The sequence below is a fragment of the Sinocyclocheilus rhinocerous genome, unplaced genomic scaffold, assembly GCF_001515625.1.
Source record: "Sinocyclocheilus rhinocerous isolate Xijiao unplaced genomic scaffold, SAMN03320098_v1.1 scaffold755, whole genome shotgun sequence".
In the NCBI taxonomy this organism is placed as follows: Eukaryota; Metazoa; Chordata; class Actinopteri; order Cypriniformes; family Cyprinidae; genus Sinocyclocheilus; species Sinocyclocheilus rhinocerous.
The window spans coordinates 279,648-302,706 of record NW_015659385.1 but is presented as its reverse complement, the minus strand read 5'-3'; the positions used below and the strand labels follow the sequence as shown (position 1 = coordinate 302,706).

At 37.4% G+C, this 23,059-nt stretch overlaps 2 protein-coding genes across 2 annotated transcripts in view; both read right to left on the bottom strand.

The window, feature by feature from the left end:
- itgb5 (integrin, beta 5) overlaps positions 1-16,914 on the bottom strand; it is a 32,989-nt gene extending 16,075 nt beyond the window's left edge. Inside the window, exons 1-10 of the mRNA XM_016532380.1 lie at positions 16,820-16,914; positions 16,292-16,377; positions 15,791-15,998; positions 15,439-15,688; positions 14,173-14,341; positions 12,525-12,686; positions 11,696-11,791; positions 11,516-11,605; positions 10,065-10,199; positions 5,694-6,123 (exon numbers count right to left, since the gene is read on the bottom strand). Coding sequence (XP_016387866.1) covers positions 5,694-6,123; positions 10,065-10,199; positions 11,516-11,605; positions 11,696-11,791; positions 12,525-12,686; positions 14,173-14,341; positions 15,439-15,688; positions 15,791-15,998; positions 16,292-16,377; positions 16,820-16,901 — 1,708 coding nt within the window. The 5' untranslated portion in view covers positions 16,902-16,914. The remainder of the gene's footprint in view (positions 1-5,693; positions 6,124-10,064; positions 10,200-11,515; positions 11,606-11,695; positions 11,792-12,524; positions 12,687-14,172; positions 14,342-15,438; positions 15,689-15,790; positions 15,999-16,291; positions 16,378-16,819) is intronic.
- A 34-nt stretch (positions 16,915-16,948) lies between these two features.
- The window catches only part of rbm44 (RNA binding motif protein 44), an 8,970-nt gene continuing 2,859 nt past the window's right edge, over positions 16,949-23,059 (bottom strand). The window contains exons 5-14 of the mRNA XM_016532350.1: positions 22,446-22,610; positions 22,173-22,338; positions 21,997-22,037; positions 20,702-20,792; positions 20,513-20,588; positions 20,328-20,435; positions 20,118-20,188; positions 19,954-20,027; positions 18,911-19,145; positions 16,949-18,637 (exon numbers count right to left, since the gene is read on the bottom strand). Coding sequence (XP_016387836.1) covers positions 18,359-18,637; positions 18,911-19,145; positions 19,954-20,027; positions 20,118-20,188; positions 20,328-20,435; positions 20,513-20,588; positions 20,702-20,792; positions 21,997-22,037; positions 22,173-22,338; positions 22,446-22,610 — 1,306 coding nt within the window. The 3' untranslated portion in view covers positions 16,949-18,358. The remainder of the gene's footprint in view (positions 18,638-18,910; positions 19,146-19,953; positions 20,028-20,117; positions 20,189-20,327; positions 20,436-20,512; positions 20,589-20,701; positions 20,793-21,996; positions 22,038-22,172; positions 22,339-22,445; positions 22,611-23,059) is intronic.

The following is a 23,059-nucleotide window of genomic DNA, read 5'->3' as shown; positions in this document are numbered from 1 at the left end:
AAGTAACTTTTTACTGGTGGTCTCAGACTTTTGGACTCAAGTTTTGCACGTGTCAAAAACACACCCTCAGGGTACATATCAAAATACTTTCACCAAAAGCATCATGTTAGTGTCAGTCAAGGATGCACCATTGCAACAAATCACGCAGTGACATGCAGAAACCATCTTCATGAATGCATAAACCTTCTGTTTAACAGCCGCCTCGACCTCTCATCTGCCCAAAGGGCAATGCTTTTTCTTTTATAAGCAATTTTTATACCCTACTTTCTAATAAAATACCTAGTAGCTGAGATTTAGGGTGTGGATGTACAAGTAACATCCATTCATGGGGCATAATATTTCAAAGGGTGAATATGAATACCTGCAAACCACCCATCATGAGCAGCTTTTGACATTCTATTCTTTTGAAATGTTTCATGTAAAACAGGCTTGGCATTTAAAAGCATGACAGAAAAGTCAGTCAGAAGTGAGGTAGGAATCATGGGAGATGCTTTATTTGTTTAGCATGCTGATCCAGATCCCTGAGGCTCCTACAGGATCCACTTTCCATCCGGACTTGGTTTTTTCAACTGAGCTTTTCATTTTGCTGGTGCATTTAGGGATGCTTTTCAGATAGAGCACATCTGAGTCAATACCCAACAAACTCCTGAGCCTCTGTTGAACTCAGTGGACTCCTTTGCTTGCAAACTGAAAACAACATGGTCATAACCATAATAACAAAAAAGTTTGTGCATTTTCATCAACAATGTTACCCATGAAACATACTGAAGATCCCCATAGACATGAAAATGTATCTTTCCGCCTCAAACAGCTATTCTGCCAGCAAGTGCACTCTTACCGCAAATCAATAGACTAAGTGAGCAATGAATCCTATTCCAAAGTCCCATTTTGCTTATGGTTCTTGACAGCTCTATTGTTCACCACGTGACCACACTGCTCTCATAAATTATCCCACCAAGTACAACGTGACGAGCGCTCCACACCACAAACGAAAACAGATAAGAAGGGTTTATATCCAATCATACAATATACGCCAGACTTTCCTGTATTTTTGATGATGGTAAAGCGGTGAAGGCCTTGTCTGTTTGTTTGTTTGCTTCTGAGGTCATTGTGTTGCCAGGTGCTGATGTCATTTACTGTGGTAAAGAGGATGCAGGGGTGTGGAAAAAAATATGTCAATGGTCTGTGTACAGTTACAGAGATGAGTTGGTGGAATGTTCGCCAAACGTTAAATGGAACCACATTACATCCCAATTACAGCATATGTTTGGTATTCAACATACATCTCATCTGCTCCATGTGCATAATGCTAACATAAGCTAACATCTGAAAGTATCTGAAAAACGGCTCCAAAAACAACCAGGTGTCTAACATATTTCTTGGATAGACTGCAAATGTTTTTGAGAAAAAACAACATATATGCCCACAACAACAAACATCACTCCTGACATGTTTTACAAGTTGGTGACAACAGTTTAAAAACCCTTGTATGATTGTATACTGCACGGGGTCAAGTGCACAACATTTGATTTTTTTTTATTTTTTATACACCCTACCGTTCAAAGGTTTGGGGTCAGTAAGATTTTTTAAAAAGTGTCTAATGCTCACCAAAGTTGCATTTATTTGATCAAAAATACACTAATAACCAAAAAATACACAAAATAACACTAATCTTGTGAAATGTTATGACAACTTAAAATTGAAATGTATTTCTGTGATGGCAAAGCTGAATCGCAGCAGTCATTACTCCAGTCTTCAGTGTCACATGATCCTTCAGAAGCCATTGTAATATGCTAATTTGCTGTTCAAGATACATTTTTGTGGAAATAATGATACTTTTTCAGGGTTCTTTAAAGAAAATAAAGTTAATAAAAAAGCATTTATTTGAAATGTAAATATTTTGTCTTTGCTGCCACTTTTGACCAAATCAATGCATCATTACTGAAAAAAATATATTAACAAAAAATAATTAAAAAAATGTGGTAACTTTTGAAATGGTAGTGTAAAAATGGTCACACTATAATTGTGTTACCACTACAATCAGTTGGATAAATCATGTGAAATCATGACCCAGATTAAACAAATTTGGAAAATTTGGTTCCACACTCCATTCCCATTACTTGTAATTTTCTAGAGCCACAAAGCTTTACAACAAACACAAACATGTTTAATTGACTAGGTCTACACAAACCTCAGCAACAAGGTTGAAGATTTAAACAACAAAAAATAGAGGACATTTATAAGTCTGGGGCATTTAGTCACTATTTCTGACTTATTAAGCAATTTAAATCAACAGCAGATGCATACAACACTACAAAGCTGATATTTACTAGGCTCCATCAAAAACAGCTCAATAGCTTTAACATACTGTCACTTCTCACACTTCGAAAGACTCAGAAAGCTATTGTGCAGAGATTCGAAACATATGTCCATTAATAGGTTTTAATGAGGTAAACCTTTGACTGATGAGGCATGTGAAATTAAAAGTAAAAAAAAAAAAAAAAAAATAGTACAAAATAAAACCCATTGTGCACTTTCAATCATAAAAGTCCAGCAGATTAAAAATATTTCATGATAGCTGAGCGCAGACTAACTGCTCAAACACAATAAAGGACACACGGAAGTCTTATCTGTGCAGTGCGGCCCTTCTGTAGGAGCCCTTCAGACTGCTATCAGCACGACAAGGCCACACTGATCACATCCAACCCACAAAATACAAACACTTAAATGACAGATTTAGAGAGAAGCACATATAACTTATGTAAAACTAAAAACTGTTATAAAATTTCTAATAAAAATTTAATGCACAGCTTTCTGGACAACTTAATTCTGATTGGTCGATCACACCATTCTGCTGTCAAATATTTTAGTCTGATGACTGTGAAACTGTAAAACTGACCAGAAGAAGCTGTAGCAAGCTGATCACCCTGTGCAGGATCACCGGCTGACTCTGCATGATCCTTTAAATGTCTCTATATACAGAAAGTTGCTACTACATTCCAGAATTGGACTTTGATCCTATTCAAGACACTTTGATCCAATGGTCCAGGGTGACCTCTGAATCTTATTTTGGTTTTATTTTGCTACTGTTATTGAAAATGCTGTTTTAAGTAATAGCAGGGTGTGGAGTGTGATACAAAAATAAGGGTACAGCTGAGAAAACCATTTCTATGGCACTTCCATTAAACAGAGAGTTTCAAGAAAAACAAAGCTTTGTTCACTCCAGGTGTATCAACAAGGGACTATGCTTAAAAGAATAATAATAAGAGTATTTATGGTCATTTTAAAGTCATGTTTACATTTAAAAAGCTTCTTTAAAGTCACCTTGAAAAAGAACCACTATTATATACATCTATATATGGAATGTGGCTACAAAGAGTTATGCAACACCATCTTCAAACTGCTTATTCTTGCCCTATTGTATAGTACTGAGAAGCCATCAGCCAGTCAGCCTTCAAGAGTCATGACAAGCTCACCAAGCCCAGTGACCCAGTAATAAAGTGGCAGAGGAGGAAGCTCCGCCCCCACAGGACAGTTTAACTTATTCAACACAGCTTCCTCCTGACCCTTCAACTGGGTCATGTTTATTCAGCTCACTTTATCACAACTATCAACGCTGCACAGCAAACAAGACTATTTCTCCACAAACACAGAAAGGTTCCAACACTCATGTAAAGATTAAGATGAAAGTAAATAAAATGCAAGACATGCAGAGACCCTAAACATTGATTATTCTTCTTGAATGTTAAAAATATAGTGCCGCAGATAAGACTAAACTGCAGCCCTTTATTTGAATAAATTGTGCAGTCCTATTTTCTTTTATGAAAATTATGAAAAAAGGAGGATCTTGCGCTTGGTTCCATTCACATGTAACACAATTTCAAGTCAATAAAAGAATCCACCAAGTATGTGAACACTGAGGAAGGTCCTGCATGACTGAAATGTCTGTTGATTTTAATAGGCACTGAGCACTTTATAAGAATAAAGAAGATTGCTAATATCTCGGCATGTAATCCTTTTATTTGGATACACAGCAAACAAATTTCAAGAATTGAGTTTTTTTTTGCTCTTTGGTGGATTCTTTTATGAAAATTAACCATGGTTTTACTACAAATAAAACAAACAAACAAAAAAACATTGTTACTAGTTAAACCATGGTAACCACAAATTAACCATAGTTTTGCTACACTAACCACAGTTTAACCACAGAATTAGTAGTAAAACTGTGGTTATACAAAAGGTAATCAATAAACCAAAAAAACATGGTTACTACACTTTTACTATAATAAAATCATGGTTAATTTTCATAAGGGTTAGTTTAAAATTTATTTTTTTTACTTTTTTTCAAACAACCTTACACTTCCATCAGATGCACATTACACATTATACCTATGAATACACTCATACATAAGCACACCTATGTCTACACTCACATTCACATATATGTACATATCTAAATGTGCCCATATATACATGCAGCCCTTTGCATATGTTGTGTACATATTGAGGAGAAAAAAAAGGGGGGAGAAATAAATACATAAAAATAGAAAATAAAATAAGAAAAGCAATTTCTTTCTTAAGCAAGAAAGAAAACTATGTACATATAGGGAGTGATCTTTCTTTACATCGGAATTTTGATTAAAAAATAAAATCAGGTCTATGAGATGTTGCATATTTGATCCATTTTTCCCAGTGCAAAGCAAATTGTTTCATATTATGATTTACAAATGCTGTTATTTGCTCCATTTTATAGATCATAAGGGTTAGTTTTACATTATGATCTAATTATTAGCTTTTCACCAACTCACAAATCCCCTACAGTTCCCAAATGTACCCCCTATTTATTAAACCATGCCTTGGAGTAGGTTCATCTCAAGTGTCCTGCCAGTCTGAGAAACTTAAGCACTCTTCTGATAAACAATATCTATAGGACTTCATGAGCACTTCTATCCTAAACACCTTGCAACTCACTAACTACTAAACAAGCTGCTCTCACCAGAGCATGGCCAAATCAAAATGCCCCAAAGCATGTTTATGAGGCATTTAACAAGTGAACGAAACCTACGAAACTCTCTCATCAACGTTTGCCTTTTCCCACAGCCATTATTAGCGAGTTTACAAGAATTGTCCCAGTTAATTCACCATGGCAAAGTGGGGCGAAAAAGTATAATCACCCAGATTCATTAAGGACTCGTTACTGCAGACAAGAAGAGTTTTCCATGGCTGAGATAGCAGGAACGGGACATATTCTCGATTCTACCGATGACATTATTGCTACAGAGGCTCAACAAATGTCCATTTTGTGCTGGGCTGACAGTTTCTGCTGACTAAAGAAAAACAGAGCTTTATTACTCATAGACCAGCTATTGTGTGCATGGATAAACAAATGCAGCCTTCTACAAAGCTCTCACTGTGGCATGGCAGAGATGCGTCCTATGTGGAGAGGGAGAGATGGGGTGCCAGCCAACTGCTCTTTGGCAAGAACTGATCAAATGCATCGGGCACAAACGTAGCATCCTAAAGAGGCCCATGGCAAGCCAAATAAGCCGAATGGTTTGAGACAATGCTGAAAAGCTAGGACATGGCCCATAAACTTCCACATTTTGTACAAAACTATTGAATTCACAGGTAAAAACGCATTGTGGAACTGAAATGCACTGTGCATTGTCAGCACATAAATCCTTTCACCTCACCTGAGCACAGTATACCCTTATGTCGGGCACAGGAGAAGTCGTCACACTCGCAGAAGGTGCCGTAGATTTTGCCGAACTCTGACTCGTAACACAGACACTGGTTACAGCTGCATTCTCCACGGCCGCTGCACACCTGCTTGCCCTCGGCCTCACGGCAGGCACTGAGGTGCTGGTGGTCGACCTCACCCTCCTCGCACTCGCAGCGGGCCCCCAGGTAGCCGGGCTCACAGCGGCATATCCCGCAGCTGTAGGTGCCGGCGGAGTTGCAGCGGCTGCTGTTGGTCTTGGTGTAATATGTGCAGCTGCAATCACAGCGGTAGTCCACAGAGACCTCCAGACGGTCTTTAAAACCAACAGGCCTGATGGTGAAACTCTTCCTGGTGCCTTTCGGAGGACATCCTCGAGCGTCTACAGTTATGTTGAAGGAGACCTGCAAGAAAGGACAGACAACTTACTTTCTTGTATTTAAGACTAAATACACAAATATCCCAAATCAAAGGCTGCATTTCAAGGCAGAATGCGTCGCAGTGGCACTTAGAAGGCGGTCCCATTTCAAAGACTCCTTCAAATGTGGCCTTGAAATGTGTGCTTTGCTTCCTAGGCCATGAAGGATACAAGGAATGGAAAAAACACATTCAAAAAGTGACTAATACTTGACTAAAGTCGACTAATATCTTAACAAGCTGCAAACTTATAGATCCACTTAAAGGGATATTCACCCAAAAATGAAAATTCTGTCATTAATTACCCTCATGTCGTTCCAAACCCTTTAACAATGCTTAGTTTGACCCGACGGATACAGACCCTAATTTGGGAAATAGCTACTGAGTGCTACAGGGATGACATATTTTTGAAGTTTGCAAGACCTTGGTTCCCTTGACAAAAAGCCAATAGGATTTTCCATTGGCTTTTGGATTATTGCTGGAAAATTCTGTGACCAACTTAAGTTAATTTTTAAATAAGTTTGCAAAAACATGGATATAAACACAACTAGTCTGTAAAAGCAGACTAAATAGTAGATGTTAGTAGATGAGTTTCTGTGCTTGGCGTAATGTTTAATATCCCCAAAAGACTCTGTAGTCCCATTTAGCCACTTGTTGGCAACTGCCTTTTTAAGACACATAAAAGCCTTATAAAAAATAAATAAATCACACGTGGGGTATTACTGATGTATTTAATGTTGAATAATAAAACATGAAAATATCTTGAGCTTGTGTTAACCACAAACCTTTTAACCAAAACATTATTTTGGGACAACTAAACCAAAGTTTCAAGAATGCAAACTCAGAGGCAAACAGAGGCTTCACTAACCGATGTAGATCATACTTGTCAGATTAATCACAGACCTTCAGACCAGAGGAAAGAGAGACTCCACCCTGATGATGACCACCCAGAGGAAGGAAGTCTAAACATTAGAGGCTTCATCCTTACTAGCCTAGACTTGATCAGCATCAAATAATTTATGGTAAGATGGTGAGATAAACTTGGGATGTGGTTTAAGTGTCTTACAACTGCACTGGATTTATGCAACATGCAGTGCTAAAGAGGCTTTATCACTTTATCAAACTTGATGTGCGGATCCTCAGGGGCAGAAAACCTGACACTTTCAAAAACATGTAGCCTGGCTGGCCTTTGATTCAGAACTGCCCAGGGGAGCGGACAAGCCCAACATGCTGTGTCTGAACACTTTGAAGTAGTGTTTCACATCACTGAGCCCTCCAGACCCAAGAGTTTAAAGCTCAGAGCCAAACACTGGGCCACAGAGGGTCATACTGATGGAGGTAGACTAGAGGCTCACATGTCTTCTTAATCACAATGAAAGGCTAAGGCTGTCAGATAAGTTATTTGAATGGAAAAGGGGATGCTGTTACTTTGACAGCACTGGTCTCTCTACAGCGAAGTAACAGCCTAAAGAAAACACATACTCGGTGTAAAAATAGAAATGATGGAGAAGAGACTTGACACAAAAGGGAGGCAAGTAAGACAATTCATCAAATATTCAAAATGTCTATTTCTGTACAAGAGTACTTTTTGCTCATGTGGAAAAGGTTCTTGTACTGGCATCCCAACTGTGCATGAAATCATGAATAACTGGTAACATTTTGGACCTGTCCAACAATCTCAATTCACGTATGAATAGAGTTTTATTTGTTTGTTGGTTTCAATTATGTTCATTCCAATATGCCAATTTGATGCCCAAGAAACATCTCTCATTACTATCAATGTTGAAAACATTTGTGCTGCTAAATATTTTTGTGGAACCCATGTTATTTGTTTTTTTAGGATTTGTGATAAACAAAAAAGTAAAAACAAAACAGTAAAATTACATCAAACACAACTTTCACTACATATTATCCAGCATTAACATGCTGCTCCTTAAAGATCATGCTGAAAAACAATACAAAAAAAGCGGGAAAGTAAGGGGTCACAGACAGACAAAAGCGCAGCAAGAAGTATTTCCTCAATGAGGCAATGAGCTGCAGAATTGGATTAAGGAGACATGTGAGCCACGAGTACATGGCAATGGTTAGATGAAGACAGAAAGCATTGGAAAACTCCATTAAAGTCTGTATGGTTGGGCAGAGGAAGAGGTGTGGACATTATATAAAGATGAGCAATCACTGGTCAAAACTGTACATGGCATTTTAATAAAAACAAACCAGATCAAAAGTAGGAAAAACACTGCTAATGTTTTACATTTAGTAATGATCAGACCAGAAATTACTAGATTGATCTGTGTCTTTGCATAAGTTGTTTGTAAGAGACCTAAAGCCTTCACAGCAGCAGCAAACTAAAGCATTAATCAGAATTGGAGGAGCCTGTTTTCATTTTTTGTCTCCGTCTTAGCATGCAGTAAGCAGAAAATAACATGAAGACAGGCTGCCAGTAGAAAAAAAAAAATTCATGTCAAATATTCACACTGCATAGACATAAAACTGGAGCATTTTGCAATAGCAGTTGAGGGATTTTTCAAAACTGAAATAAAGCTGAAATAATAAATATTAGATGAAAAACTGTTGCATTGGCAACTAACCGAAATTAGTTTACATTGAACTGGAAATGGATAAAAACTAGAAATGAATAAAACTTAAACCAAAATAAAAATTAAACCTAAATAGCGATATTAAAAAATAATAAAAATGATAAAAGCACATAACAGAATTACTCAAATTAAAATCAAAATATAAAAATAAAAGTTAATGATAAAAAATATAACAGTATATAAATTATACTAAAATAATACTGGATAATACTAAAAATAACACATTGGCATCCTAAACACCCAGTTGGGGTTCATTTTTGTGATACCTGGTTGGATGGTAATAATAATTCCTATTTTTATTTTTAAATATATATAGTAATAGGTAAGAATTACATAAAATGTATAAAAAAATATGACTATTACTACTAACAACTAATACTATTTGAACACTTATTGCTGTATCTAAAATATATTGCTATATCAGTAAATCTGTATTTGTGCTCCTGACTGTACACCTCCCATTTCATAGTGTTCTTGCATTTGCACAACAGCTAGCAGAGCTTTATAAATCCATGGCAAACAAAGTCTATCCAAAAGTAAACTGATGTTTCCTGGGACACCAGCCAGCTTAATATAAGATTAGACGAATGTGTTATGTATGGGACATTTTAGTAGTCTCTAGGGGCTTGAATCTACTTCTGTGAAAGGAATCTAAGCTTAACTTTAGAATCTGGGCTACCGCCTCTGTATCTAAAGCCTGTGTTTTTCACCCAGAAAGAGCCTTGCGCCATTGTGCGAGCCCATTGAAATGCAGCAACAGACTCCTCAGAGGGTTCGGCGGAGGACCGTAAGTGACACATGGGATTCTGTTTGGGTTTTGCTCCCCTTTCTAAAGGCATGATTGGCACTTGGGCACGGTGTAACAAATTTCCCTCGTGGATGAGACAAAAAGGCCCTGGGTCTATTGGAGCGGCCAGAAAAAATTGGGTTGCTCCATTCAGAGAGGGTATTCAGCTCTACCCCTCCGCTTTCCCTCACGATCCTTCTCTACATTCAATTATGCAGAATGGGAATGGTACAGGCAAGAGTGGAGAACTCTGCTTGAATCCAAGGGTCAGATCACTGCATGGTGACATGTACCAAGTAGTCCTATAGAAGTTTTACAATGTCAGTCTAACCAAGAATGTATGGGAGATCCAACAACTACAATCCACACCATGTGAACACTGTAAAGCCAAAGCATTATAAAGCAAACAGAGTGTAAGTCCATGTGTGCAGACCATGGCATATCATTCAAACCTTACATGTTATCGTTGAGTAAATAACGTACTACCAATAAGTTGGTGTAATAGGCACAGGCAATATTTGATAAAGTATAAAGCACTAACAGTGTCACCGATTTTGACGTCAGCACACTTGCGGAGGCCAGTCAGGGGCTGGCCGTCTTGGCAGGTGGCGGTGAAGGCCAGACTGAGATCTTCAGGATGGTCCCATACGCTCAACTCAACCTTTGACCTGATGTTCTACATTAACAGAAAAACAATTACAAAATCATTCGCAAAACACAAAAGCATCTAACATGCACTAGTTACAATTTCAATGATAATGGAGAAAATCACATACTTGGTTTCTATAATGCTTTAGCACCAAAAAATAAAACCACAAACATTCAATCATATTCTTGGCCAGCATACTACCAACTCAAAACAACACCAAAATAGATCATATCCGTGACAATAATCATAGCCTTTGGTACTTTGGCATATTTTGGTGTAAACTGAAAGTCGGGAGAGATAGGTAACTGGGTCAACAAAAAAAACCTGGCTTGATATTTGGTCAGTGTTTGTGACCAGTTATAAACTGATTATTGAATTTCTCTTCATATCGTAACATCATTCATTTTTTTTACAAAGCTGTCTGATGACGCGGTTTCCCATGGTGCTTCATTGTTTTTGCAAGACCTCAAGGCAGATATCCAGTGGATCTACTCTACTGTACAAAAGTTTAGGGTTAGTAAGGCTACTACTGATATAAGTTCATAAGAACAGTATTTATCTGAAATAGAAATATTTGGCAACATTATAAATGTCTTTATTTTCATTTTTGATCATTTTAATGTGTCCTTGCTGAATAAAAGTATTAAATTCTTTCAAAAAATAAAATAAACTAAATAATAATATACACCAAACTTTTTGGAAGTTTGTGTTACTCATATGAACTTACTTTTTATGTTAAATTAAGTTGATATAAAAACGCTTGTGCAAAAGTGTCCTCCGCAAAAAACAAAAAAAAACAAACAAAAAAAAACAGATTATCAGATCATTATACAAAAATACCAGACTACAAATATTGCTGAACCAAGGCAAACCAACCAAGACATCAAAAGTTCTTCACTAACAAAAACAGGAAATTCCTTATCTTATGTAATCATGTGATCACGCAGTGAAGACAGCAAAAGAGCAAAGCTTTCCTAAAATCACACTCCACAACATCATCTGTTCCTAATTCAATTCCTAACCATTTATTAGCTGAAAATAATCAGGGTAATCAGTTTGGTTGCCAGTTAAACTGGAGTCAATTTGTACACTTTATATAGTACTGTGCGGTGACTGCCTGACCCTGAAGTGTGTTTACCACATTCCCTAAAAACAGTGCGTTCATAATGGGCTGTCACTATATATCACAGCTTCAACCTTGAACCATAAGATACACATACTACACACTTTACAGGGAACAAAAGCATGAAGGGATCAGCCTTGGGGTCAACAAGAGCCCATTTTCTTTTATGTGCACTGTAAAAATCCACCCACAGTACAAGATGGTAATAAGAACAACTTACATTGTATGCATTCACAATTAGCTGAATAATGTTTTTGGAGTCTTGGTCCAAAATTTCCACCGTAGTCCCAGGGATCAATGCTGTGAGATTCTACGGGTAAAAAGACATTTAGAAAACATTAAACACAAAACAAAAATAGCTCAACGTCGATCAAGATAGCTTATGATGAATGAAAGATACCTTGTAAAGAACATAGTGTCTTTTGGTCACAGCAAAGATGAGGAAAATATTGTTTTCAGCCAGTTTCTCTCCAAGTAGAGCGAGTGAAGGGTAGTCCTGTGGAGAGATGTCCATATATCAGTAAGATGCATTTATTCAATCCCTCACTTCCTGCAGCACTCTTTCTGTTAGGACGTTTGCAAAAGGAAGTCATCGCTCTTCTGATTCCCCTCCATGGTTTCCGTTATCCTTCCCACCCATTTCCTCTGTATTCAGCTACAGGCGTCCTCTGCTACTGACCTGCCTGAGAATCCAGGGAGTTTGTGCTCAATCTCTTTAATGAATGATCAGTGATGTGTTAAGCACATTTGAGTAACGTTTTCTACAGAACAAGATGGATGCAGAAATATTAAATCCTAGTTTGCTCTCTCTCTCACAAAACACTCAGCTGCTTTGGATGAAACCCAAACTGCACAGAGACAAGCGCAGCATCTGTTCTTGCATTTTGACATAGATGAGGGGAAAATGCATTTGAGTTATGAATATACAAGAGACATCAACTGGTCAAAAGAGAAGGAAACAAGTGCACAAAGCCTTCCCATTAAAACCTAAACACATTTGAAGGTTTCTCAATACGGTTCAGAAATACGGTTAAATACAGAAATACTCAATACGGTTAATCTCAAGCAATTATGGATGATGGCAGTTGGCAATTAGGCATTAAGTGTGTTTACAATAAAACAATCTAATCTCATACAGACAGTCAGTTCATTTACCCAAATGTGTCTCCACATAAACTGGATGAACATTTGTTTGGTTCAAATGATGCTTTGCAGTATAAAAGCTTTACCATCATGTTTGCAGCACTATACTCGTTCTTGTCGTTCAGGTGACACTGTCCATCGTGAGGATGCACTAGTCCACCGAGCTTGCCGTCCAAAGCCAAGTGAGGGACGTCATCGGTGGCAAACACCAAGAGATGATAGGCCTCCTTCCTCCAGCCAATCTTCTCCTGCCACAATGAGATTAAACTTTCATTTATGCCAGCCTATATCTTTTCATATTTCTGGTCACACTTTATTTTAAGGTCCAATTTTTTCCATTAACAAGCAATTAACTATGACTTTCGGCCTCAATAAACTCCTAATTTGCTGCTTATTAATAGTAAGGAGGAGTTGTTAAGTTTAGGTATTTGGTAGGATTAGGGATGTAGAATATGGTCATGCAGAATATGTGCTTTATAAGTACTAATAAACAGCCAATAGGTTAACAACAGACATGCTAATAAGCAACTAGTTAATAGTGAGAATTGGTCCCTGCACTAAAGTGTTACCATATCTCTATATCATGTTCATATTAAATTGTTGTACATGTACACAGTGTTTCTGTATAGTTGATGGATCAGTTAAATTATATTACAGAGTTGTCTCATATGGATATGCATTCACATATGGAGACGATTAGAGTTTTTCCAAATAAAACAAATTTATGATCACTTTTAAGAAATAGATTTGTTTAAAAATATAAAGTTAAAGTAGCAGTATAAATTAGTAGCCTACATGAAATAGAACTGTAAAGCATTTTGGTCATTCTTTTTTTTTTTTTATGCATGCACCTTTTATAGCCAAATATTAATTAAGAGACTAAACGGAATATATACTTTTTTTATATTACATTTGTGTCACAACACAGAACCATTTAAAATATACTTTCAAAAACAAATGCAGGCAAAATGGTGTTTAAAATTGGTGACCAGTACAGTTTCATTCATAGATGCATATATATTTTACCTAAAATCTAGATACAAAAAGTCCACTAATTTTATAGCCAAATATTAATTAAGAGACTAAACGGAATATATACTTATATTACATTTGTGTCACAACACAGAACCATTTTATATATACTTTCAAAAACAAATGCAGGCAAAATGGTGTTTAAAATTGGTGACCGGTACAGTTTCATTCATAGATGCATATATATTTTACCTAAAATCTAGATACAAAAAGTCCACTACCTACTCAAATATCAGACATCATGCTGACTAACATTTTAGATGGCTGAATATTTAAAAACAGGATGTTCAAGCAATTCTGAAAAAATGAGAAACACATGGCAAATTCAACACACACTAGTCTCACTAGTCTGACTAACAAGAACGAGCACTGATTAACACGTACTGTACAGTGAATAAATGGGCAAGGCTCTCCTCTCTAATTCAGTGTAAACCACACAGTCTCTTTCTCTCATGCATGCTGTGTTTGTGCCTTTCATGCCAAAGCAAATATTTGTACAGCCTATGATGTCATGCTATATTAGTGTGTCTCTTTTAGGACTCAGACACCTGTATCTGTTCTGATAAAGCTCAGATAGCACAGCACAAAAACAAGACATTTTCTCAATTGCTGGACAGACTTTCTGTCTCTATAGAGAGTTGAAGGAGTCAAAGAAGCTTAGTGATGAAGCAGCAAAATGACCTGTCTTTACTGACTGCTTACCTTGCAAACGGCAGCCTGCAGAATGGCATCAAACCCCCCCTCTGGTGCGTCTCTGTTCCGCGAAACCATCTGCTTCTGCACTTCTTCATTGAAACGGTCAACCTTGTCCGTAAGAGATAAGAGGTGACGGAAGCCAAACGTAGGGACGCAGTTTGGAAACAACTTATATCTGGAACAAGAGAAAAATGAGAGAAATCACAAGCTTAAAAAGCAATACTGAAATCATACATTAAATTAATGATAATGTTTTCGATATTATATTATTATAAACATCTATTTTTACATTTAAATATACATGATATTATCCTTTTAAAACCAAACAAATATTTATAGTTTTATTTTTTAATTATACACATTAAAAACTATTTAATTTAAATACCAGCACCAAAAAAACTTACAATTTTAATTAAAGTTTTTTAAACAAAATTTTAATTTAATTGATTTAAATAAGCATTATATTAGCATGTGCAAAAAGAAAAAGAAAACACAGCATTTTATATGCAAATGGTATAGTACAAGTTCTGTATAAAATATCGTTTTTAATTAGTTCAATTACTTCATGAAATATAGTCAGATAATATTAAACAATTTATAATTGTAAAATATTATTTTTGAAAGGGTAGAGTACATGTACTTGTTGTAGAATATGGTATATACCTTGTCATTTATCTGTATGAAATCTGTTGTGATACAGTGAGCATTCAAGAGGACTGAAAGCATAACCTACATGGTCACTGATGCATGATGGGATGTGGGCTTCCCTAGGCCATGTGCTGTACTGGCTTTGCAACCTCAATCTACTCTGTCACACTTTCCAATAAGTCTACCACTATTTTGCATTGGACCAGAACGATAACCACCAGTGAAAGCAGGACAAAATATCTTAAATGTTTCTCTTAACTAAATTAAGTGTTTACTTTAAAGTGTGACATAAGGCTGTGGTTAACAAGTCCAGAACTGTGGCATGCCGAGTGCTTTTTGAATTTCCAATGATGCACTTTCCCCATAAGACAAGTCAATGCCAAAGCAGGACTATTTTTAGTATCACAAGGGAAAGAAATCAAGACACATTCACTTCCCCAGATGAGAAGGTACTGTGTCCAAACAGTTCTCACTAACGAGTAGCTGTTCTCTCCATTGCATAACAAAGGGCATTAAAGGGCAAAAGGCACAAGAGCCTTTTTGCATTTGAATTTAGACATAAGGAAAGCCAATCCCAAACCTGTTTACAGCTCACCACACATCTGCGAGAAGTCTCTTTCTTACCCATTGCACGGATTGTCCTGGTACTTGGGGGCTGTGTAGGAGAAGGGTGAGATGTTCTTATCCACAAAAGAGCCAAAGCCAAGGCGGAAGTTACTTGTAAGCTTCCTCATTTCCTCAGCCAGTTTGGTGCCTAGGTTGCGGATTGTGTCCAGATCATCCTTCATGGAGAGCGAGAGGTCCATCAGGTAGTACAAATCAACGGGGTAGTCTTCTACAGGACGCACTTGTACTTCAAATGAGGTCTGGTCACCTGAAGGATGTACGAGTCATTAAACTGACATGCTATTTCAAGGTATCTACAAATGTTTTTATTAAAATGTGTCCTTCTCTAAACCAATCAGAAGATGCATACCAGGCCTTAAGCTGAGAGAGATCTTTTGTGGGTATATCTGGATGACATCATACTGGGTCACCCCAGAACCTTTGGAGCTCAGAGGTTTGCTCCGCAACAGAGAGCTGCCACTCCTGGGATTTTCAATGAAAGGGGCATCACATCCTCTTTTCTGTAAGTTCTGGCTAAAGTCACATCGTGAGTTGAGAGTTCTAGCTTGTCCAAAGTCCTGAATCAGGAAAAAGGATTGCTGTGGTAAGTGATGTGAGGAAAGCATTAAATAAATGAGCAAACCCACAAATGCAGTGAAATACAGCAGTAATGCTCTTAGCAACCTGTAAACAGCCAGAAGCCCTGGATTATTGAAGTATATTCACATTTATAAATAAATCAGTGGCCTGTCTGCCTAACTAGACAATATTTGACTAGTCTATGATGGCTAAAAGTACTGTCTAGGTAGGCAGCTCAGTAGGTTTTGCGACATCTTCTGTCAATCACGGTAATCACAGTGTCTGGCAGTACCTCTTGCGCGCACCAGGCGCAGCTTGGGTGAATGAGGAGACATTCTTCACAAGATGTGGCGCTGCCGCTCATGCAAACATTAAGACCTAAAAAAAATCCATTGCAAGTCAAATAGGTATTATGAATATATGCATTTAACACCCTTTTATTTATCTAAAGACACTTTCAACCAAGGATTTCTGCCACACAAGTATTTCATGTTAAGAAGACAGAAACATGAGAAACGATACAAAGTCACAGAGATGCTTAGAAAAGTAACTGAGGCAAACTGACCTCCCCTCATTATCATGGTGGTGAAATAAATACATAAATGAAACACTAAGTAAATAGATGCAATGAATTATTGTAAAAATTAAGGGAAAACTAAATTAATGTTCAAACATACAATTTATTCATGTATATATTTTCAAACATTTATTTCATGCATTTGCATTTACTAATGTAGTATTAAACCTACTTATCTAAACGAAATCAGATATAGCATTTTGATGACAGATGTGATTTCACTAACAACTGCACTACACTTACCTCTGACACTGTGTATAAATATTTCCAAGACTATGTAAAGTAGAAGGGCCGGGTGATGTGTAAATGGGCAAGGTTTCCACATTATTCCTTACAAAATCAAAAGCCCGTTCAACGTCAAAAAATGTTTGGTTTTTTTGTCCAATTGTATAAAAAAGTTTCTATTATAAATGTCCGTTTCTTATATCGTGAGTGGCTGAGATCTTCTTTGTGTCCATCCTCTCCACATCACAGCGGCACACACGACTGAAGTTAGAGTCCAGTGTACATGAGTGAAATCCGAGGCGATACCGCAACTCTGAACAATAATCCACATTCGAAGTTATTGTTACTGTCGCACTCTGTCTGAGGTCCACTGCAATAATTCACCATTGACTGCATCCATACTGAGTTTCAAAACTTTATTCACAAATACATTTTAAACTTTGTAAACAGACTGTTTTACTCATCATCCGGTTGTTTTCAGCGTGGAAGTTCAATAGTTGAGTGCCTGCCGCGTCCTTCACGTTACTCTAGACTCCGCCCATGGGAGAAGAGACTGGACGTTTTTTCCGTTTGTCCAACAAGTCCCGCCCCCCTGCGCTGGGATTGGCTAGTAGGGCGACTTCAAACCATGCACTGATTGGACAGTAAACAAGTCATTCAAATGTCCTTGCCAATAAAAGAAAATAGCAATCAGACGAAGGGCGGGGCTAGTCAGAATATGAGGGGAGAAAGTAACTCCGACTAGGACGAAGCAGTTGAAAGAACATTTAACCCTTTAATTAGTTGACCTTAGTAACCAATAAAGGTGTTTTATGGACCGAACAATCATATTTTGCTCTAAAATATAAATCAGTTTCTGACATAAAACTGTCAAATTAAATTAAAATGGTTGCATGCTGTTTCTTCTCGTAAAAGTAGATTTAGAGCATTTTGTAAATGTTTTTAATGTCAGTAGTACATTAAACATCTAAGTCCTTTAAGATCTGGCTGGGAAATTTCATCCAGCGCAGTCAGCAGTCATGTGACCATCACTAATTACATCCCCACCTGTTCCACAGAAAAAAACTGTGGAGAACCCATTAGGTACCTCCAAGAATAGAAAGTGGTTCTAGTTTTACCTGAGCTGACAGGAGTGATAAAAAGGGTCCCTCCACCACTGACCATTTTTACAACTGCAAAAAAACGACAACCTGGTCACATGACTTGGAAATGCTCTGAAATTTACACATGTGAAATGTGCAGCTCTACACTGTGCCTGGGCTTGCACTCATCAAATCAAATCATTATAGGAAACACAGGAAAACATTTTTATTCAGGAAACACAAGGAAACTTCTATATGCACAGCATAACTGATAACAGCAGAGATGAAAACCTGAAATGAATGAACAAATAACTCCATTTCCAGGAGAAAGAAATACTCTGATTAATGAATTACAACGAAATGGCTGTAGATAACATTAGTTAGCTGAAAAAAACTGAACTGACAACTGAAATCCAGTCATACTAGTCAGGGAACTATTTACAAGGCCTTTATCGCTGCTTATAACAGCACTAACTCAAATATATGTCGGAGTTGAGGCCTGTGTTAGAAGCTCAGAGGTCATATCCACTATAGATTTTAAAGGAAGCCCACTGAGGAAGCCCTGATGCTTGGCCCGCAGTTCCAGCAGGGCATCTACGATCCTCTGGCGGCCTACATTTGGGTGGCACTCTGATAGCCGGGCCATGATTGTGTCAAAGCTTCCCATGGTGGCGTAGTGCTGTGGCACACAGGTGCCAGAGGCTGTAGGCGAGTCGCAGACATTGGTTAACCTGTCCACACTACAGCGCGGCCCCTGAGTCAAAAACATAACATCTTAAGGGTTTGGAACAAAAAAGCAAAAATGGTCTGATATTAGCAATAATTTAAACAAATTTATAAAAGAATATATATACATACAATTTAAAACAAGAATAATACATTAGCTAATTAGCTATTATAATTATGTTAGCTCATAATAATATATACACACACACACACACGATTGTATTTCAAAGTACTAGTGATAGAAAATTAAGTAGTTTTGGACACAGCAAGCTTTCTAAAAAGCCTTTCACGTCATACTTACTCCAGGTGATGAAGTGTAGGTTACACCCTTCGTTCCCAGTCCATCCCCAGCAGCAGCAGCTTCTTTATGGGTTTTTGAGGTGCTGTGGGGCGGATCACTGATCAGTTTAGGATCAGCTGAGGCAGGCCTACGGAGTTGCACCACCTGGACAGTGTGGCCTTGGAGGGAGCACCCGTGTAGATCTTTAACTGCTGCCTTGGCATCGCTGGGGCTCTTGAGATAAACAATAGCTGCCCTACATAAGCACAGACAAGAGTGCATTTCATTAATGATAATCTCTAATAATGCTTTAACGCCCAGAACTACTGCATTCAGCATTACTACAAAATCTCTAAAGATTAATATAAAAAACAAACACTATCTTTAAACATGCTACTACTGCCAGTTTGTACCATCACATTTGGGTGCGGAGCTGTAGGCTCTTGACTGTTGCTGTACTGGTACAATGAGATTAGGCAGTAATGAGTAATCATACTCAATCAAGTCATAATCAAGTTCAGCAAGGTTTTCCTGTTTATGAAACTATTTTAATCCATGGTTATTTACGCTCTAATACTTAAAGCTGGAGTCCGTAACTTTGTGTTCAAAATTTATATAATAAGAGAGTACACCATGAATCCATTTTCCAAACCGTGTTTTTGGCTTGTCCTGAATCACTACGGTACATCTATAAGTGTTTATATTCGGACTATTTTAGATTGGTTCGGGTAGATAACGCTGCGGAGTAAACCAGTACCTGCTTGATTCGTCATAGACATAAACAGAGAAGTAACTCCGGCTACAATGTTCTTCCGCAAGACGCACGCAGTTCTGTTTATTAACCGCTAGAGCGCCAAAAGTTACGGACTGCAGCTTTAACTTTAAAGGTTTGCTATTTACTGAGATTGATATTAGTGTGTCTAGGAAAAGTGTAATGCAGTAAATACCATTTTATTTGAAAACAAACTCCAAAATTCTGAAGTGATAGTGTTGATAAATATTTTATACCTTAAATTGAACCAGTGGTTAAACTCAGTGTTTGGGCATACACGGGAAACGCTTACCTCATATTGTTGCTGAAAGTGGAGATGCAGACATTGGTGGCATTGTACTTCTCAAACCAGAGCAGCACTTCATGCTACAGAAAATAGAACATTTAGTGGTGGCTGCTGCCTCCTAGAGGCCATAATTAACTTAACTGAAAACATCACATTTGTACGGATTCAACCTCAGTGATATTGCCAGGCAAGCTTGTAATGCACAAGAGGGAACTGTGGTTTGATTCATCTTCATCAGTCACTGTGAAAGAGTAGCAAACATTAGACAGTCAACTAAATCTATCAGCCAACAGCAACAGGTGCTTTCACAAACAGTATTTCAGCTTCACTAGCATACTTTTACACTTATATAACAGCAGTTTTTATTTTGTAGTCCATACTTTCTTTCCTTTCATTCAGTTCCTCCATTTTTCCATCTTGATTTGGAGACCCAAGTTCCTCTTCTGCATCAAACCAAGCCTCGCTGCTATTCGGATCTTTGATGACACCTACCATAACATGCATATAAAACACTGCTGAAAAATGATTCCGGTTTATTTCTCTTTCTTCAATTTGAGATTCATACCAGGGTTCTTTTCAGCGGAAGCTCCTGGCTGCTTGTGTAAAAAGACCAGAGCTTTATCTTGCTTGTTGCCGTCATCCTATTCAGAAAGGACAAATACTGGCCATTTTAAATGTAACAGACTCATATTTCAGGTACAACTGTTGATTCATCACAATTTAATCAAATAAATAATAGTAGTGAATGAACTACCAAAGCAGCTTCAGTGTCCTGGCAAACTTCAGTGCTCAGTGCTCTCATCTCTTCACTTTCTTCATCCACTCTGTGACCACTTGCAATGGTGCTATACATAACGATATAATACTTTGAACTTCTGAACATGTACAAGGCCATACACAAACACTATCCATCAAACAGCAAAATTCATTATATATATATATATATATATATATAGTGTGACGAAACAGGGCTCAGGCAGACTAAGATTATATTATGTGGGGAAAAGGTACAATACAACGGTGTACAGGACAGAAACTGTGTTTTCATATTTATTCATCTATACTACTGTTCCAAAATTTGGGGCTGTGAGATTTGTAATGTTCTTGAAAGAAGTGTCTTATGCTCACCAAAGCTGCATTTATTTGAACAAAATATACAATAAAACTTAAATTTAAACCAGCTGTTTTCTATTTGAATATATTTTAAAATGTAATTTATTCCTGTGATGCAAAGCTGAATTTTCAGCATCATTACTCCAGTCCTCAGTGTCACATGATCCTTTAGAAATCATACTAATATGCTGATTTTGTGCTGGAGAAACATTTCTTATCAGTGTTGAAAACCATTTTATCAGCATTCTTTGATGAATAGACAGTTCAAAAGAACAGCATTTATAGCAATCTTTTGATTCTAAATGTCATTACTGACACTTTTAATTAATTTAATGCATCCTTGCAGAAAAAAAAGTAGCAATTTACAAAACATTATAATAATATTTATACTTGTTTGCAGATATTTCCAGGAGGTTTTGATTTGACTGAACCACTGTCACCCTCTAGTGTCCTGGCTGTCAAGTGCAATGTGGCAGCACAATGTTCAAGGTTTCCAATTATGATTTCTTTGACATCTCCAACAATACAGTGGTGGTCAAAATTATTAGAACACTAGTATTTTCACCAGCTAAAATGTAGGTTTCTTGAAGCATCTTGGAGACATTGCCACAGTTCTTCTGGATTTAGTCTGTCTCAGTTTGTTCTGTTTCTTCATGAAGAGATCAGATCTCTGTGTGGAGCACTGGCTGTTGTCAAAAATCTCTCTGGATTATTACAATTAATGGCAAAATGAATGTTTGGAAATCTAAACTGATATTTCCTACTGACGCACTACAGCAAAAGATAGAAATAACTGACTTAAAACCATTTTTTAGCTGGTGTAAATAATAGTGTTATAATAATTCTGGCCACCACTGTAACTCATATCAGGGATTTACAATGTCTGTGAAAAGGTTACTTTCAAGGATATTTATTTGAAAAATCATGACCACCTACCTTCCCGGACAGTCAAATGAGTTTAAATGGGCCTCAAGCACCTGAATTAGCAAATGGCTGCAATATAACAAAGAGTGAAAAATTTAAGGGGGTCTGAATACTTTCCGTACCCACTGTATATGTGTATCAGGTATGATACATTTCCAAATTTTTAACAATTCCAGAATTTGTCATACCGATGCTGGGCTGTAGTTTGACCTTGTAGTTATCTTTTCAGAGTCTACTGACAGGGGCTTAAGGTTATCCAGAGGAGTGCCTGCTAGAATCTGTTTCCTCATCTCATGGTAATCTTTCTGTAGTGTATTCAGTGTTTCCGTTATGCAGTCTGGCAGGCCCTCGGTCCTAAGGAACATACAAAAAATAGCTGACCTCAAAGGTTAGGATAGAATACCTTAATAGAAAAGTATTGAATTGTCATAATACAAATCCTTCTGTGAGCCATCTCTTACCCCCAAAGAGCACTTTCACCCAGTGGGGAGGTGAAGTATCGTCTCCAGCAGTGCTGCTGACACATGACAAACTGAAGAGCGAGAAGACGCAGTTCTGCTCTTCTCACTCGCTGGGCACAGTCACATCCACAAACTCTCCTGCAGTGGTCACCACCAGGACTAGGGCTGAGAAGAACATGACATGATCCTTCTAGGCATTTTAAAATACATTACTTCAGTGAAACCACACCAAATGATTTGATGCAGAACAGTGATGAAGACTGAAGCACTGTTTTACCAAGATAATAACTGTAATAAAAAGCTGTCTTCCTCAAGGGGGCGCTTGATGTCTCAGAAGGCAGAAATCTAAGATCTTACTGAAGACATTTTTACACTTCAAAGTAGAATCTTACTAACTTTCAAGGATGTGTACCTTATGTACAAATGGAAATCCTATACAGCAATCTCTATATAATCTCTAATTAATAAAAAAGTAACATTAACCACAACAGCGCTCTGAACACACTTAAGCAGCTTGTTACAGTAATTTGGACATTTTACACTTGAAAAATGACACAGAAACATTAATAACTATTGAATGAAAAAAAGAAACAAAATCAAAATAATTATTTAAA